The sequence below is a fragment of the Ornithodoros turicata genome, chromosome 1, assembly GCF_037126465.1.
Source record: "Ornithodoros turicata isolate Travis chromosome 1, ASM3712646v1, whole genome shotgun sequence".
Taxonomy (NCBI): Eukaryota; Metazoa; Arthropoda; class Arachnida; order Ixodida; family Argasidae; genus Ornithodoros; species Ornithodoros turicata.
In genome coordinates this window covers 156,174,505-156,190,942 of record NC_088201.1, presented here as the reverse complement: position 1 = coordinate 156,190,942, position 16,438 = coordinate 156,174,505, and the positions used below count along the sequence as shown (strand labels likewise).

The window sequence follows — 16,438 nt, the reverse complement described above, 5'->3', positions numbered from 1 at the left end:
ACCCACATGGACATTCTTATGGACATAGACATGGACACGTGGACATTCTTATGGACCCACAACAGCATTAGGGCTCACTTTGTAAAATCAACTCAAGCTTATCATCAACATGCTAACCCGTTCGCAGCCTGCAGTGAGAACCTCGAAGTCACACAAGAACTAACGCAGCCCAACACAGAGGACAGAAATGATCTGGCAACTACCAGGGCTACCAGGGATCGGAACCCTAACTGAACCTGAACCGAAAACCAGAAAAAAAAATCTTCTGACGAACTCGAGCCCAACCTAACGAGAACAATTTTTTGCTTGTCCTGAGCCAAACCGGAACTGAACCGAAAACAATTCCTACGGTTACCAGTTCGAGAATCGGTTCACAGGTGAAATAATTGTACTACTGGCCGACCTTTTTCTGACTCACCTGAAACGGTTATCTCATACCTTTCTCAATCGGGTACGGGGAGCGTAAGCTCGCTTTCATGTAGCAAAACCCATGAACCGGTTAAACCGGGACCTAAAAAAGTAACGGTTCCAATCCTGTAAATGTCCCGACCGCTGACAGACTTTTTTGTCTATGTGTGTATGGGGGTGGGGGGGGTGGGGGTTCTCCGGCCCTTAGCCGAATCCGAACCGAACGGATATACCTGAACTGGTTCAAGCTGATAATTTCGGTTCAGTGGAGCTAAACCCGAATCGAACCAATATACCTGAATCCGAACCCGAACTGTACGGAAAGAAATACCGGTTCCGAACTCTGGCAACTACCAATACAATATATAATCAAAAGTGACAAATTTGTGAAGCTTTTAAGGAACAAATTTTTCTCGGGATTGTTATCAGAGTACATTCTATGAGCGGAATTCAGGATCCAAGTTGTCTTCGGATTCGTCCTCGTCCTCGGAATCAGTTTTCTCCTTTCGTCCACCCAGGAACATTGAGACGGGCAGAATGTTCCCAACACCAGCCGCTGCCATCCCAGCCACTCCAGCCACTCCGGTTATACCAGCCAAACCCGCTGCACCTGCCATTCCGGCTATATTCGCAATGCCCACTTGGCCTTGACTGCAATCAGTGATACAAGTGATCAAGCAAGTTTTATAGCGCTTCCTCTATAGAAGTCTCAAAAAGGCAGCAAAGCTGCAATGGCGGCACACGGCCATCTATCGGACGGACAGAGCATGACACTTACTCCTTCTCCGCTTCGATCCGCTCTTTCTTCTTCCTAAGAACAAAGGGAGGGACAGTGTGTGTCAGGTACATTACAGAAACTCCCTCTCCTCCTTCGCAATTTGCTCAAAAAAGGAGGCCTCCAATTAAAAGCAACATCCTGGATGGGTCCGCGGATGTCATAAACGTCTGTTCCCTTAGCTCCGACCCATAAGTTTCCGCGTGTTGACGGGACATTTGAGGACAGAGCAGTGTTTCTTGGCTGGCCTAGTCTTCTTTCGACCATCTTTAACCGAAGAACCGCGTCATAAAAACAAAAATTCGTGTAACAAGCAAGGAAAAAGCAGGAAAAAAACGAGGGTTTCGCTATGAACTGTATAGACGATACCCAGTACGGCACCGGATGGGAGTGGGGTTTTAATGAGATCATGGCGCAAAAGAACCGCCTCAAGCGGTTGATATTACTGTGTCTGTTTCTTCCTGGCAAGATCTTGTTTGCATTGCGAACTGCAGGACTGTAGGATGACGTGCAATGCTTGCCCACCTCACGCTTCAAAAATAGCACTGCTCTCGCCCTCAAAACGAAAAGCAGGCCCCCTTACTGCTTAATCTCCTTTAGGAGCCTGTTCCTCGCACCCATAACCAACCCGAATTAGGTGACATGACTGATCGACAGTTCACGTGTGCAATATGCATATGTCGCCCCTCGGTAAATAGCTTCCAGAGTGTGCCGGGACCCGAGAGGTGCCGGAGCTCTTTTGCGCTCGCTGCAGTGCGATTGGAGTTCTTTTTTTTTCCCACAAACTTTGTATTGAATATTTCCAAAGCACGGCCGGACACCCTGCTCTTGGTCATTCTTAAACTGCCATGATCAGTAATGGACTTCGGGGTTCGGGGGGGGGGGGAGGGTATAGGCTGCTACTGAGCTTCTATGGAGGTGGAGTGTATACGAAGGTACGCGTTACTTGACCAGCTGTATTGAGCAATATACAAAAAATATCAGGGGGGTTCAGGGAAATCCGTGGGACCATTATTCAATTGAATGGCGTCGACTGCGAGTTTTGAACACTTACAGTGGGCAAGCCCATCCCAGTCCATGGCAGACATCGAAAAAGCCCCAGAACAATTATTTTCCATCTTGTCCGAAATCTGTGTTGTCGTGAATTGTTCGCTTTGTTGGTAAGACGCCCGTATCTACACTCAAACTTGTGCGTCGAACTGTGTTGTATTATTTTCTATTTCGTTGGTTTAGCGCCTTTATGAATGTTTGAATCGGAATGTGACACATTGTTTTCTGTTCAACCACCAAGTTCAAGAAAATAACAACTGCTGCGTGAAACATCATAAAACCATCTTTTCTGTGACAACTAAGCAAAGTGTCACAAAAGACCTCCCATCTCAACAAATGAGAACAATATTATTCTACGCATCACATTAAACGCGGTCTGCTTTTTTTTTTCTTTTTTTTTTTGACGAACCAAAACATAAAGACTTACAGTCTCAGCTGCTTCATTTTGCTAGAGGAGGATTAAGAATGAGAAAAAAGAAAAAAGAAAAAAAGCATTCCGTTATAGCGAGACGTACTCAGCGAGTTCTCGCATTTTCTTCTGTTCCTCTTCCTCTGCACCTGGGATTTCACCTTCCGGTTTTACTCTGCAGGAGAACATTCCACGGCATAAAAACATGCATTCGGGGCGTTTCTGCAATACTGCCCTATCATTAGGCATATTGTTTCACAACTATTGTTGCCTACCACAATAGACTCCCATAATAAAGCTCAGCTTTGACTTCTCACTTGTTAAATGTGTCGCCTGTAAAATATGCTCGTAGTCGTCTCATTTTCCTCGTGTATATTCGTAGCACATACCATTTGAAACATTTTTGCAAAAACGATATTTGCGAGTTAGAAAACTCGAACGAACCTCGTCGATAGCGAAATGACATCACTACTGGTGTGCTTACATGTGTTCCATTCGCCTGGAAATTGTGTCATATTGAATGAAGTGAATGAAGTATTGAATGAAGACAAAAATGGGACTGTGGTACCTCTTTCTTGTCTTCTGCTTACGATGTGTAGCCCTAGACGAAACTCCTCGTAAGTAATCGATTGGTCATTTGCGCTACGACATAAGCACTTACAGTTCGTCGAATTTAACCCTATAAGTGATATACTGTCATTAGTGATGATTCAGTGAAAAGCCGATCAACTCACCCTTCTGGCACAGGTTCACCTTCGTAGGTGTAACTCTTCATGGTGATTAAGTACTTGGAAGTGCAAAGGCATACGTAGATGGCATAGCCGAACAGACCAGTCAAAACAAGCAATGCGCTCCAATAACCGTTCTGAAAGTATGTATCCAAAGCTTCCATCACGTGAGAACCACAGAATCAACCGTCTCACCAAATAATCGATGAAGCCGGTGCACATTATAGTGAAGGCAGTTTCGAAGACGGTGTTGATCTTTGTGCAGTTTCCAACTCGGTCGAACTGAAAAGGGCGCTTTCTAGAATAATCGCACACCGGACAATTGCTCGCTGGACAGATAATGACCAACATGATCAGCCAATTGATGGCATTTGTTAGCCAGTATTTTTTATGAGCCTCGAAAAGTACAAAGTTATATCTCCCCTTCACTTTCCTACTAGATTTTAAAAGATAACCCTGAGACAACATGGTACACGGTCACGCTGTCTTGACTGAGGCGGTAGCTCACCCCAATGTTGCCAATGTTCACCCCAAAAGTGCGGAACCCTTCAATATTAAAACTGCAGAGTTTTGTAAATCCAGTCGTCTGCAGACGTTCCTGAAGTACATATCCCAGGATAGTAAATGATTCTAATAAAAAAGCTCAATATTGTCATCAGATTAGTTTACCAAATGGTTCCGTGCCGTCTGAGTGTAAAATTCCGAATGTACTAAAAATGTACCAAATGCACCAAAAAATGTACCAATGTATCAAAAATACCGGAAGCCTAAACTTGTTCAGCATAAAATTGCATATTACATAGTAAGGCAGTAAACGATTCTGCATTCGCCATTAACGATTTCAGGGATGTAACTAATTATGTAACGGGAATCCATTTGTCACCATGATAATTTCAATTCGCCACTGTCTGAAGTGTCCTCCAGAGTTCCACAAGGTGGAAGGTTCCACAGTGCTGGGCCCGTTACTATATTTCATATTTTTATAACGAAACCAGCGAAGTTCTCGCAAACTCACCTGTAATGGACTAGTTCCATCTCGAATCGGACAATCCGGTACACTTGATGTCTCGCATGAACGGGAAAAAAATACATGTTGAAGCCATCGCTGAGTTAGGAGAAATAAACGCTTCCCGAATCCTCTGCGCTGCGCGGTTTCGGAAATAGGAGAGGAGGAAAATACTGCCTCTCATTAGACGATGTTGTCGCGCGCAGGTTTGAGCGTTCCCTACAAGCCTATTTCTTGTCGCATTGTAGTAATTTGTTGATCTGGCGTTAGACCACTTAGGGCACAATATTCTCCTGTGTTGGTAGCACTGTGTCGGTTTTGGTTTTTCTGCAAAAAAATATCAAAGTTGACTCAAAGCGCCGAAAAGCACCATATTCACTGCAACTTTGCGGACGATGGAAAAAACTGATAAGATTGAGCTTTATGCCGTTTAATTTGTCATTCATGGGGCTATCGAATGATGTATAATTTGTTCCTCCACTCTTTCAGGAACGTAAGCGATACCTCTTTAAGTAGCAACATACCACCGAAAAATGACGAGTTTCGGAAGCCTTTATCTAAAAAACACCACAAAAAACTTCCCTCGAAAATTTTATATGTTGTAGGTAGTTCATTGGACTATGCACAAAAGAAAAATCAAAAGTCGGACTTGATCGGTAGGCGCACTATGAATTTTTTGCCAGCCCTACACGTGGAGCGCATTCAAGTGGTGGCACCGTCTCCCGCGTGGGGAAAATCTTCCAATCTTCGAATTATTTTCCAAAGGGACTTTCAACTTCTGTCTTCACATGAAAAGTAATTGCAATCATTTCTGAGCGTTCTGAGCGTTTGCGTTAATAGCAGAGTTGTAATCGCTGAATGTAGATTGTGGGGCAACCAGATGTGCATGCTCACATTTTTTGTGGGATGACACACATGTATTCCAAGTGCTCTTAGCCCGTGAAGAACAATGCTTTAGAATGATTTTGCGTCTTTATAAGAGATATATTTGTCCACGGAGATCATATCGAAGCACATCTACTGTACACAGAATAAAAACAACTTGACAGCGAAGAAGACAAGGTAACGAAGGTAAGAAGGTAACGTAATGCAGAGCATACCGTGTGGACGAGGGTGCTCGTGCCATGAACTGCTTTAGGCTGTTGTAGGAGCCACTTTCCTTAATGATACTTTTGATGGCAGGTTCTTGTCTGATTTTCTTGATAGGCTCTTCTCACGTTGCGTGCTAACTCGCTGCAATCCTGGCAGTTAGTCCTGGATGTTCCTGGCAAGGCAACACCCAAAGCGGCCTCCAGTTTACGGCCCGTCTTTCTGCCCCTTTCTTCACGTATTTCGGAGTGTTTCCGCTGTGCATATGCCTCCACCGACTTCCTTCTTGGCTTAAGCGGTGTGACATTAATGGCTTCAGATGATATATACTCATTGATTTCTTCGACCACGTCGGGCTGGTGCACAAACGGCTGACCCTGTAAGCTTCCTTCAAATGTGGGCGACACTGCTGCGTGCGTGATTCAGCCACCTTCGCTGTGAAGTACTTGAAGCAGCTTCTGCACAGCAGGGCGATTTCTGTCATGCCTTGATCCGCTGGAACCACGTTCTCTATGGCAGCTATACGCCAATTTCCGAAGCAAAGCGAAAGTCCTTTGTCCGAAGCACTTTTTTCTTGTGTATGAGGCGCTGTGTATGAGGGCTCATACACGCGGTCAGCACTGTACGACGAAGAGGCCATTGAAGAAGGTGTGATGCCAGGACGACACAGTTCAGTAATACAGATGTCTTCACGCACTCTGTATAAGGGCACGCCGTGCATTTCTGTAGTCGAGGATGATACGAAACTTTACGCAAGGTGTCTTCCGGGAGTTAAGCCGATTAGGACCTTCCCATGGTCGCAGCATGTCGAACCGCAGAACACAGTGGACAGCGGCGTTAGTCGGGCTGTTTCGGCAAGGTTCACAAAAGGCACCATGAATTAGCCAGAGGTCATGGGGCCGTAGGAAAGGAAATGTTTTGAAGAATGCTGTCACTGCGTCTCTCCAGACAATGTGTACAGTAAATGTGCTTCTTTATAATCAGCCTGAACAGATATACCTCTTACAAAAATGTAAAAGCATTCTGTTCTTCACGGGTTCCCAGCACTTTCAATGCATGTGTGACATTACGCAAAAAATGCGGGCACATCTGGTTGCTCCACAATCTACATTCAGCGATTACAACACTGTTATGAACATAAACGCTCAGGCCGGCTTCAAACGATAGCAATTATTTTTCACCTGAAGACAGAAGTTTAAAGTCTGTTTGGAAAATTCGATTTTGCAAGACGCGGGACACGGTGCCACCATTTGAATGACCTCCGCACATAGGGCCGGCAAAAAATTCACGGTGTGCCTACCGATCAAGTCCGAATTTTTTTTTATATTTTTCTTCTGTGCATAGTCTAAGGAACTACCTACAACATATTAAATTTTCGAGGAAAGTTTTTGGTGGGGTTTTTTAGATAAAGGCTTCCGAAACTCCGGTCATTTTTCGGTGGTATGGTGCTACTTAAAGAGGTATCGCTTACGTTCCTAAAAGAGTAGAGCAACAAATTATGCATCATTCGATAGCCCCATGAATGATAAATCAAACGGCATAAAGTTCAATCTTATCCGTTTTGTACATCATCTGCAAAGCTGCAGTGAATATGGTGCTTTTCGGCACTTTGAGTCAACTTTGATATTTTTTGCAGACAAACAAAAACTGACACAGCACTGCCAACGCAGGAATCTATTGTGCCTTAAGTGTCCTAAAGCCACATCAAGAAATTACTACAAGAAGACAAGAAATAGCCTTCTAGGGAACACTCAAACCTGCGCGCGACGACATCGTCTAATGAGAGGCAGTATTTTCCTCCTCTCCTATTTCCGAAACCGCGCAGCACAGAGAATTCGGAAAGCGTTTAATTCTCCTAACTCAGCGATGGCTTCAACATATATTTTTTTCCCGTTCATGCGAGACATCAAGTGTACCAGATCGTTCGATTTGAGATGGAACTAGCCAATGATTAAATTATATTGGGGCATATCACAAGGGTCTTTCATTTGGGGATCATATGGCCCTCACACCGGCTCAGCACTGGCGTAATGAACGGGATGCATTGATTGACTGACGTATCGAATCGATCCATACAAATCCTCGTATGAACATCGTAGGTGTATCTCTGAATCGAGATGAGGAGGTAAAATAGTGAAGCTTCATAAATAAATTAGACTTGGCGTTGGATTCACATATAAACTGTACTACAAGTAAACGTAAAAAAAAAACTCTGGTGCCTGAGAAGTAGTCTAAAGCATTTAAACAGCGACACGAAATTAGGACTGTACTCAATTATGCGTGTGTAGCTTTGGGCCCGTATTGTGTATCGCGCTATGATAGAAACGCTTTTGCACAAAAGCAATGAAGCAGGCACATTTTTTCAGGTGGGTTGTATCCCTCTCATTGGGCGCACATACGGCCTTAACGGCTTAATTGCATACGGTCATTAAACTCAGCTACGACCTTTTCTTAATGCCGTTGTCCTAAAGGCCCTATATGTGCCTGTGTGACAGAGGAATTATGCGACCCAGGAAATGCGTATGGAAGTACTTCCGGAACAATTACTACAAATTAGCTCTCTGATTAGAAGTTTCCGGAAAAATGTCGGACAGCAGCACTGGGCGCAATGATTATTTGAACCCACCCTCTTCTTAAGAACCGCGAAACAAGCACGTACTTAGATATAAATTGCACATTATTCATGTCTGTAATGCTGTTCTCTCCCTTTCCTCGAACAAGTCTAAATAAAAAGTTAATTAATGTATTTCCATCAGTTGCCTACGCTTCCCCACAGGATGTCCATCTGACCACAGAAGCGACTTGCAAAAATGGCGTCTGTGTAGCTTTGAAATATGTTATTGCAGTAAATATATGCATTAGCAGATGAGCGGCGACAGTAAAACGTGTGCGCGTTTGGAGGCCGGTCATCTCCATATACGTGTCGCCCCCTGGCGGCGTGTTCTCTTTCTCCATTCATCATGGCTGCCAAGAGCGGAAAGACATGCAGAAAGAATGCGTCTCCGATGGGACCTCACCGCGTTCTTCGAAATGGTCCAATGAGCAATTGTCCGCACTTTCTTACCCTGTCGAGAAAGGTGAGAACATCGGATTTCAATTGGTCACATTTCGCCAGAGTAGCTTCCAGGAAGGACTGCAATTGTACAATTTGAGAACCCCGACCTCGGAAAATCTTATTCACCTCACCGTTTGGACGTACTGCTTGAAGCCGGGTTCTCTGGAGAAGTTCACGAGTAGCATATCGTCGTTGATGATCCCCTGCATAGAGAGTTTGACACTGCTCATATTCATGATGCTCGAACGGCGGAACGAACGAATGCAGGGAAACATCCCGTCCCACTGACAAAAACAACAAGACGACATCAGGGAGACAAGTCATCAATCTTGACAAGTGCCAGTCCAGTTCCATTGTCGGTTAACAAGGTCACGCAGTTAGGGACTCTGATTTCAGCAGGAGCTGGCCTTCTGGACGACTCCTCTGGTTTGCCTTAGGCTAGCGGTGGTCGACGTCACGTACAAAATATCAAGGGGGAAATCCTGTCTCAGGCGAGTATAACTTCAGAGGCGGACATCTAGAAAAATCAGCCCTGCCACAGCCACAATGTTCTCACCTTGATCACACTGATTTTCTGCGTGTCCTGAAATGAAAAAGTTACAACCTCGCTGAAAGCCATCATTAGGAATCATATCTGGTGATTTATTTTAATAGTCACAAATGCTCTCTGCCTTTCTCTCAGTTGTCTAGCAACGTAAACCCCAATTGCTAACACCCCTGCCTTTCTCGCCATCACATCGGGTTAAAACGGCCCGCGTGTCGCAAGCGGCTACCGACCAATAGACCTCTACCTGTTTGTAAACAAATGACGCCATAATGTTCGACAGCGCCACGAGTTTGGTAGAGTTGAACTACGTTCAAAGCTAGTGACGAACAAGGTTGCGCCTGAAAGCCACGGTCTTGAGGGGATTACGATGGTCTCTGACAGCGATGCGACCTTTGGTCCTACTTCCTTTCAGCGAACAATTGCTCATTCGTGGAACCCAGCTTTCTCCTTCCGATCTGTTTTGGTTTCGGTCTGTCTACCAACGTCATGATGACGTTTGTCGGGTAGAGGTTTATTGCTCAAGCAAGACCGATTACGATTACTTTTATCACATATTCTACAACAACTATTATAGACATAATCGCGGAAGATTCGATTCGCCATTTTGGACACTGAGATTCGGATTCGTTTGGCACATCCCTAGTTAATTCGGTAAAGCATACTACCGAACGAATACGAGTGCCAGGAAGTAGCCTGTAGGAGGGATCGGCTAACAACAGAGTATATTCGTACATCAGGATCCTTGGTAAAACTTTCAAACTTTTCCAAGAGGGCCCGGATGTTGTACAAGGAGGTCCCTCTTTGTTGAATAGTGTCGATGGCTGCTTCGAGGTTCAGGGTGTAGTGATCAACGAGGTCCCTCTGCATGTCGTCGATTCTCTGCAAGGATACAATGCTAAGGCTGAGGGCGTTCAACGGGCGAACTCACATCAATGGCCTTTTCCAGTTCCTCCGAGTGGATGCCAGCAAGTCTGGAGATGCCCAGATGACTTTGGCAATGTCTGTTTTTGAAAGTGGGATCATTATAACGTCCTGTTCAATGCAAGTAAACTTACTGTCGAATATTACTCAATCGAAGCAGTTTCCGTACGTGGTAGGCATTCACGGTCGCATCCATCAATAGCGAAGTAGCCTGAAAAAGAGCGCTTATAGTGATGGACGGAGCAAGTATTGTGTGCTCACTTACGAAGTTGAGAAGGTCAGCATTGTCGCCGACAACCCTGTCTCTCTGTGGTCGACAAACGAAGATTTCTCCCAAACAGCCGACAAGAAAAACGATGCTGATGAAGAGTACCATGACTATGATGCCGCCGAGCATGACAAAGCTCACACTACACATACAAGAAGCATTCCATTCAGTATATGGGACAGTTTATTATCCCTATATATTCATGAATTTCCCCTCACTTTCCCTCAAGCATTAACCACACGTCTGTCTCGTCATATGGTGATAATTCCTTCGTGGTGATAACAATTTTGAGTGCCTGAACAAGTCTATCAGGGAGGCACGTGAATGTGCAATGCCTAATCAGTCCACCGAGATTCTCATGCGAGACAAAATATGCAACTAGTAGAGGGGAGGTAAAGGGGACAAACACAACGCATGCTGGAAGATAGGCCTTACATAACCAGCATCTTCCCTGCAGTGTTGGAGAGTGCGTTTCTCTCCAACGGAGATTCGTAGTCGTTGTGATTGGCGTAGCCCAACATGGCGCCGGTCATCATGCCCCCTATCGTCATGACCACGAAGCACATGTTGACGGTGATAGACTTCGACCTGCATTCAATTGCGAGACTCAGAGGAGAAAAGCACGTCCCGAAAGGACACTTACAGAAACTTTTGAAGAGCAGGCAAATAGAAGAGTGTGTCTGGGTCGTCCAGTAGAATACTGTGTATAGACTTGACACCTTCCAACACCTAAGAGCTGCCATCACAAAAATGCCCCACATTGCCACTTTTGTCCTTACCAGATCAATTTCATGGTTGTAAGAAAAAAGTTGGCCTTTGATTTTTTCGATTAGGTCGGTTACCGTTATAATAAGGCCTGCAAAGAAGGACCTTATTAAAGTTACCCAAAGGGTCTGACCGTATCTTACCGTAACGCTGAAAGAGTGTCGAATCGGAGAGAGATCCGATCACGGTACGAGTGATGTCATAGCTCTGTAGAAACAAAGTCTGAGAGAGCCATTCAGCGAGAAATACGGTGATAGCTTACGTTGAGATCGATGACCCTCGCCTCTGCGCTTATGTTGGACACTATTTCCGCGATGGGCGCCGGGTACGTTGTCACCTGCAACAGCACGCCATTTTTAAAATGCACGACGTAGGTGAAGGTGATCAAAGCCTTCGAGCTATATACTTCTTATCTATCCGCATGAACGATTTGCGCCTACATAAATCGGCTGAGAAAAGCTGGGGAAGGCTGAGAAAAGCTGGGGTATATAACGTGTTGCACTTTTGGACTTTTGACATTGTATAACATGCGCGTTATACACCAGAAGATACGGTGCTTTTAGTTCAACCGAAGAAATGATAAACGTTGGTTGGCTGTAAACAGGGGCTGTTACACAGAGTCTTCATTTCATATCTTGTGTGCGTGAAATCAGGAAATTACATTTTCAATGACGGCTTTGCGAGTTTGTGTGTAATAAAAACAAACTTAAAATACGTGTGCGGGAATCCTGTAGGGTTATCTAGACAAGTGGGGTGAAGAAAACTTACGTTATCAAGTAGGTCGTCAACAGCTGCAAGGTAAGAAACATAAATGACTCCAAAGCCACTTTGCTGCACCGCTCACCGTTCGTGTAATTGATAGAGAAAAGAGTCTCTGCAGCCAAATGCTTTCGAAGATCAAGAACAACTGTAACCCGCGACGCCTGCCCGAATCCTGCGAGCCAAAGTCACACCGCGGTGACGCTTTTATCGTATCCACAGTAATCTTGGTATATGAAATCATTGGTCACCCATGCATTCCCATGTCATTCATCGCATCATTGACTACAGTCATTGGCAATCGTACTTAGTTTATGTAATTGCACTGCACGCAATTTATGCTTGGGCGCCATCACGGGGGGGGGGGGAGTCCCCTTCCCCCGCGGCTTGCAGAACCGTTGGTTTCTTCTCCAACACAATGCTGTTACAGTAGAAAAATTCTGCAAGAATGGCAGGCATTCTCCCCAGCTCCCCCCACCCTCCCCTTGAAAAAATCCTGGCGGCGCCCGTGACTCCATGTATCACAAAATAATAGTTTTGAGAAGCATGACCTCTGAATCGCGGTTGAAGATCGATTTTCCACCCCTCACCACAGCCGCTGACCTACGCGGGAAGATGATCGGGAAGATGAGTCCGCTGTTGTTGATATGAGATCACCTATACTCTTGATTATTTTACTCATTGTATTTATATTTTGCACCCTTCAGCTAAGTCGAACAATAGCAAGAAGAGAGGCGTAGCCCTGAAAGGCCTTCATCTGGAAGTGACTACGAAACTCACAATTTGGGCTAGCTACGTCGAGATGTCGTGCGATATTGTTAATAGTAATAATTAGTTACTTTACGTCGCGAGACCACAATGAGCAACGCTTGGTTGATTTTGCCCACCTGCGGTTAATTGTTTCACGCGAGCCGAACACGTCGTATTTAACGTCCATTGTGAAAGTGCCCTGCCACCAACTTTGCGCCCTGACGTTCTCGACCGGGATATAACCCGCGACCTTGGGAGTAATAGGTGGTCCACCGAGGGAGATGTAGCCGATACTAGCGTTCGTTTGTTTTATTTAATGCATTAGTCTATTTAGCATTTGTGCTCGATATGTGTTATTGGAATGTGCATAGTTAATTCTAGGGATTTAGTTTATTTTTATGTTATGCTGGATTGCTATGCTGTGCGAGGGCCGGACCATCGTAAACCTGTACTTTACAGCTTTTTGTCCCTGCCTCCACACCTGATTGATGAAATAAAATGAATTGAATAATGGGACCTCACAAAACAGGCATCAATCGATCAGAAAGTTACCGGCTTCGGAGAAGTAGTCGTGATGAACCTGGAGAGCTTTCGACATCAGCTGGTACGTCAGCTCTGCACCCTGTCAGAGAAGACATACTGGTAAGAGTACATGAACCACATCATGAATACAGTTGTTAAACCTCAATCACGTTACTATCTATTTGCAACGTCCTATCATTGACGGGCGCGCCTATTGTCTTGGAAAGGAAGGTCATTTGCGTAGGCTATGCGGCATAACCTCCAGAAATAACGGCAACATTTTGATTCAGAATCACCTGTAGCATGTCTTTCTCGAGAAAGTTATTTATTCTTCCTTTAAGGCTGCTCATGTAGATCTCTAGACCGTTGAGTCCTCCTTCTAGGTTGTAGTCACAGGACAGCACAATGACCGCCATGAGACTGAAAGTAGAGAACGTAGTACCCCTGAGCTGTAGTTCCCCAGAAATCGACCTCTAGTGGAGTACCGAGCTTCGAAGAGGGAGGGGTATACGTTTACGGGCACAAGTTTATGGTTGTGTTAAAAGGAAAGCTGTATTGGACAATCTCCAAAAATTCTGGCGGGCACGTGCAAAAAAAAAAAAACACGGTGTGTACACTCTCCCTGGGGGTCAACTAAATGCCTGCTCATGAGGACACTTGATGAACTCACATGGCAATGCCCATGATGATCCATGCAGAGACAATATATGTCTGCAGCAGTAGACGATAGTTGATGGTGACGTCCTGTTCTCTGGACGCCCCACATGTGTGCATCATGCGAAGGATGAACAGGGCCAGAAATGCCACGAGCAAGACATTTGCAACCACCAGCATGGTCTCAAAGCCTTGGTACACGAACGGCTGGTTCAGACGGATCTAGGGATTTTTCACCTTCGTAACATGTTGAGACGTGCACTGGACTTACCTGGTTCAAAAGGCTGATTGGAGTTGCGCGGGCATCTGGATGCTGGTAGACTCGAAAAATAGCTGAAATTCGACAAGTAAGTGACGCGACCAAGTCCACGATGTCGTTACCTGCATCAATAGGCTGCTTCGTTAAGACGTAGACGATGTATTTGGTGAGCGCAACCCATGGTCCGATGAATTCCGTTGTATGGTTCAAGGCGAACGAAGCCAAATGTTTGGCCGTCTCATTCCCTGCATCAAGAAACGGAATGTCCGCTACGACGCTACGGATTATTGTCACCAAGAAGAGCAGTGATGTCATTGCTTGTCCCGAGTGAGCAGCTCCGTGTCACTTGTTCCTGTCAGTTCTTCACGAAATTCGAAAAAGCGTGAAGCGCGAGCAACGGTGAAGGCTTCTTCTTCCTCTTCATCTTCCAATGACAGCTTCTTCTTTTTCTCAGCAGTTACCCTCTTCAATTCGTCTTCGGCATGGCTGCACAAAGCCCTGTACTGGCAGGTTCTTCCGCTGCCTCTGCTGTACCAGCCCCAGGTCCCCTCCTGACGATGTCACCAGACATCACGGATGAAGGGTTGTGGCTCCACATTGAAAAAACAACGGTTCAAGTCGGCAACTTGTTTAATTTTCACCCGTCAAAATACAGACCCGTCAGAATACGCACTGAGTGAAAATGGTCTCATGGTTTCTAACCCTCCTCATAACCGCCATGCAAAATATTTGGAAGAAATCGGATCGTCTGATTATAATTGCTTTTTTTTTCATTCTGTGGCTACCCCCTAGTACAGGTGGACTTTAGTCCACTGCGAGCTCTCCCGTGACGTACGTAAGTGTAAAGCGCTACGTCACTTCCGCTTACCTGTTTGCGCACCATTGGTTGCTGCGTATTAGCATAGTATAGCTCCCTGATCGTGTGATCCGAAATCTTGCGGTAAGTTGTTAAATGCTTCGTACGATTGTTCTTGAAGGGTAAGTAAGTACTGACCACGTTTATCCGGAAACGCACAACTGATCTGGACGCCATTAATTAGCAATTAGAGCTAATTGGGACCCCCCCACATTAATCAGCACCCTCCAGGGAGCCATCACACTAATTGGGGAACGTCTATCTCGTGTCCAGACCAGTTGTGCGTTTCCGGATAATCGTGGTCATAAAAAATAAAAAATAGGCAGAAAATAAAATAAAAAGATAGAAATAGAGTGGAGAGAAACAATTTATTCGAAAATCAACGATGCCGCGGCGAAGAAGCCGCTCCGCAACACCCGAGTGACCAGCGCCCGCCATGTTGGTAGTTGGCACCCAGCAGTGGCAGAGATCGACGACAGGTGGCCACTTAGTTGCAAGGCATTACACCAGATGGCGCCACCATCATAGCTCTAGACGAGAAAGACAGAGAACAAGATACTAGCGGCAGGTAAAAATGGCAGCACTGCTAAACAAGTCTAGGCATGCGAGAGAAAAGGTCTAACCGCTACTGCTAAAACAGCACGGAGAAAACAGTACACATCGGGGAAAAAGGCTTACGGGGGCAATCGCTTAGGCCTAACCACAGCGTCACAACACTATGCAGCTAACACAAGGCGGGAACCACTGGGCACACATTGCTAAATATGCGTCAACACGAACAAAAGGCTTGCTCACCGCAAAACAAGTCTAAACATGCGAGAATAGGCTTAACACGAGCGCGGTCAAATCACTCGTTGGTCGCCGCTAAACACGTCAAACATGCGAGAAAAGGAGTGCGTCAAATCACTCACCTTTTTTCCCGCGGCGACTGCTCACCAGCCAGCCAGAAACTGAGCGAGCGCTGGGAGCGCACGTCTGCTTTCCGCGACAGCCAGAGAGAAACTGACTGAGGCAACGCGACGCGGCAGCTATGGATGCGCGCGCGCCCTCTGCTCCACCCGACCGCGCATGCGCGCGCGCGCTCCTAGCGCCCTCTGCGCCGCCCGCGGGTGTTTTCGGTTTCGGCTCTCCGCTGCGCGCGCGCTCCTAGCGGCGACGGGTGGCTTCTGAGTTTCGGTTTCACTCTCCTTTCTTTGCGCGCGCCCGTTTATCTGTATAAAGGCAGCGCGCACCGCGCTCGCGTCATCAATACGTGAAGATGTTCAGCTACCACTCTTTACAAAATTGTTCCCGCGCCCACGCTTCTTGGGAAAAAGTGGAGAAGGAATGTTTCAGCAGCGAAAGTCCCCGTAACGAGCTCGTCATCACTGCTTTTCGCTACGTGATAGACATGGTAGGCTTTGGCAATATAGGAGAGATCTCGCCGGGGCCGCTGCAGGAGATGGTGCGTCGGATTTACGCCCGTTACAAGAACGTCTACGTAACGGTTCTGGACGGACCCCTGGGACTGATGAGCGAATTTGTGAGCTTGTCCAGCGCAGAATTCAACTACATCGCTGCAGACATCGTGGACCTTCTCGCTCGTGCCATCGCTCATATTAGCACGCCCTGCGGAAG

The 16,438-nt window shown here is 46.0% G+C and overlaps 1 protein-coding gene across 4 annotated transcripts in view; it reads right to left on the bottom strand.

The window, feature by feature from the left end:
* Positions 1 to 14,449, bottom strand: part of LOC135378684 (uncharacterized) — a 51,082-nt gene extending 36,633 nt beyond the window's left edge. The window contains exons 1-28 of one of the 4 annotated variants that reach the window (XM_064611773.1): positions 14,088 to 14,449; positions 13,978 to 14,039; positions 13,723 to 13,928; positions 13,349 to 13,472; positions 13,083 to 13,152; positions 11,866 to 11,955; positions 11,790 to 11,812; positions 11,284 to 11,358; positions 11,165 to 11,228; positions 11,036 to 11,112; positions 10,900 to 10,985; positions 10,692 to 10,844; positions 10,254 to 10,398; positions 10,123 to 10,199; positions 9,996 to 10,068; positions 9,800 to 9,946; positions 9,077 to 9,103; positions 8,652 to 8,723; positions 8,530 to 8,598; positions 3,566 to 3,652; positions 3,377 to 3,507; positions 3,304 to 3,321; positions 3,211 to 3,243; positions 3,127 to 3,141; positions 2,749 to 2,817; positions 2,661 to 2,681; positions 1,187 to 1,219; positions 265 to 1,059 (exon numbers count right to left, since the gene is read on the bottom strand). In XM_064611773.1, the coding sequence (XP_064467843.1) occupies positions 846 to 1,059; positions 1,187 to 1,219; positions 2,661 to 2,681; positions 2,749 to 2,817; positions 3,127 to 3,141; positions 3,211 to 3,243; positions 3,304 to 3,321; positions 3,377 to 3,507; positions 3,566 to 3,652; positions 8,530 to 8,598; positions 8,652 to 8,723; positions 9,077 to 9,103; positions 9,800 to 9,946; positions 9,996 to 10,068; positions 10,123 to 10,199; positions 10,254 to 10,398; positions 10,692 to 10,844; positions 10,900 to 10,985; positions 11,036 to 11,112; positions 11,165 to 11,228; positions 11,284 to 11,358; positions 11,790 to 11,812; positions 11,866 to 11,955; positions 13,083 to 13,152; positions 13,349 to 13,472; positions 13,723 to 13,928; positions 13,978 to 14,039; positions 14,088 to 14,280 (2,454 nt within the window). In that variant the 5' untranslated portion in view covers positions 14,281 to 14,449 and the 3' untranslated portion in view covers positions 265 to 845. Of the gene's footprint in view, positions 1 to 263; positions 1,060 to 1,186; positions 1,220 to 2,660; positions 2,682 to 2,748; positions 2,818 to 3,126; positions 3,142 to 3,210; positions 3,244 to 3,303; positions 3,322 to 3,376; positions 3,508 to 3,565; positions 3,653 to 8,529; positions 8,599 to 8,651; positions 8,724 to 9,076; positions 9,104 to 9,799; positions 9,947 to 9,995; positions 10,069 to 10,122; positions 10,200 to 10,253; positions 10,399 to 10,691; positions 10,845 to 10,899; positions 10,986 to 11,035; positions 11,113 to 11,164; positions 11,229 to 11,283; positions 11,359 to 11,789; positions 11,813 to 11,865; positions 11,956 to 13,082; positions 13,153 to 13,348; positions 13,473 to 13,722; positions 13,929 to 13,977; positions 14,040 to 14,087 lie in introns of those variants that run through there. The other 3 variants (XM_064611775.1, XM_064611776.1, XM_064611774.1) reach the window with 3 other exon arrangements.
* Positions 14,450 to 16,438: the final 1,989 nt, after the last annotated feature.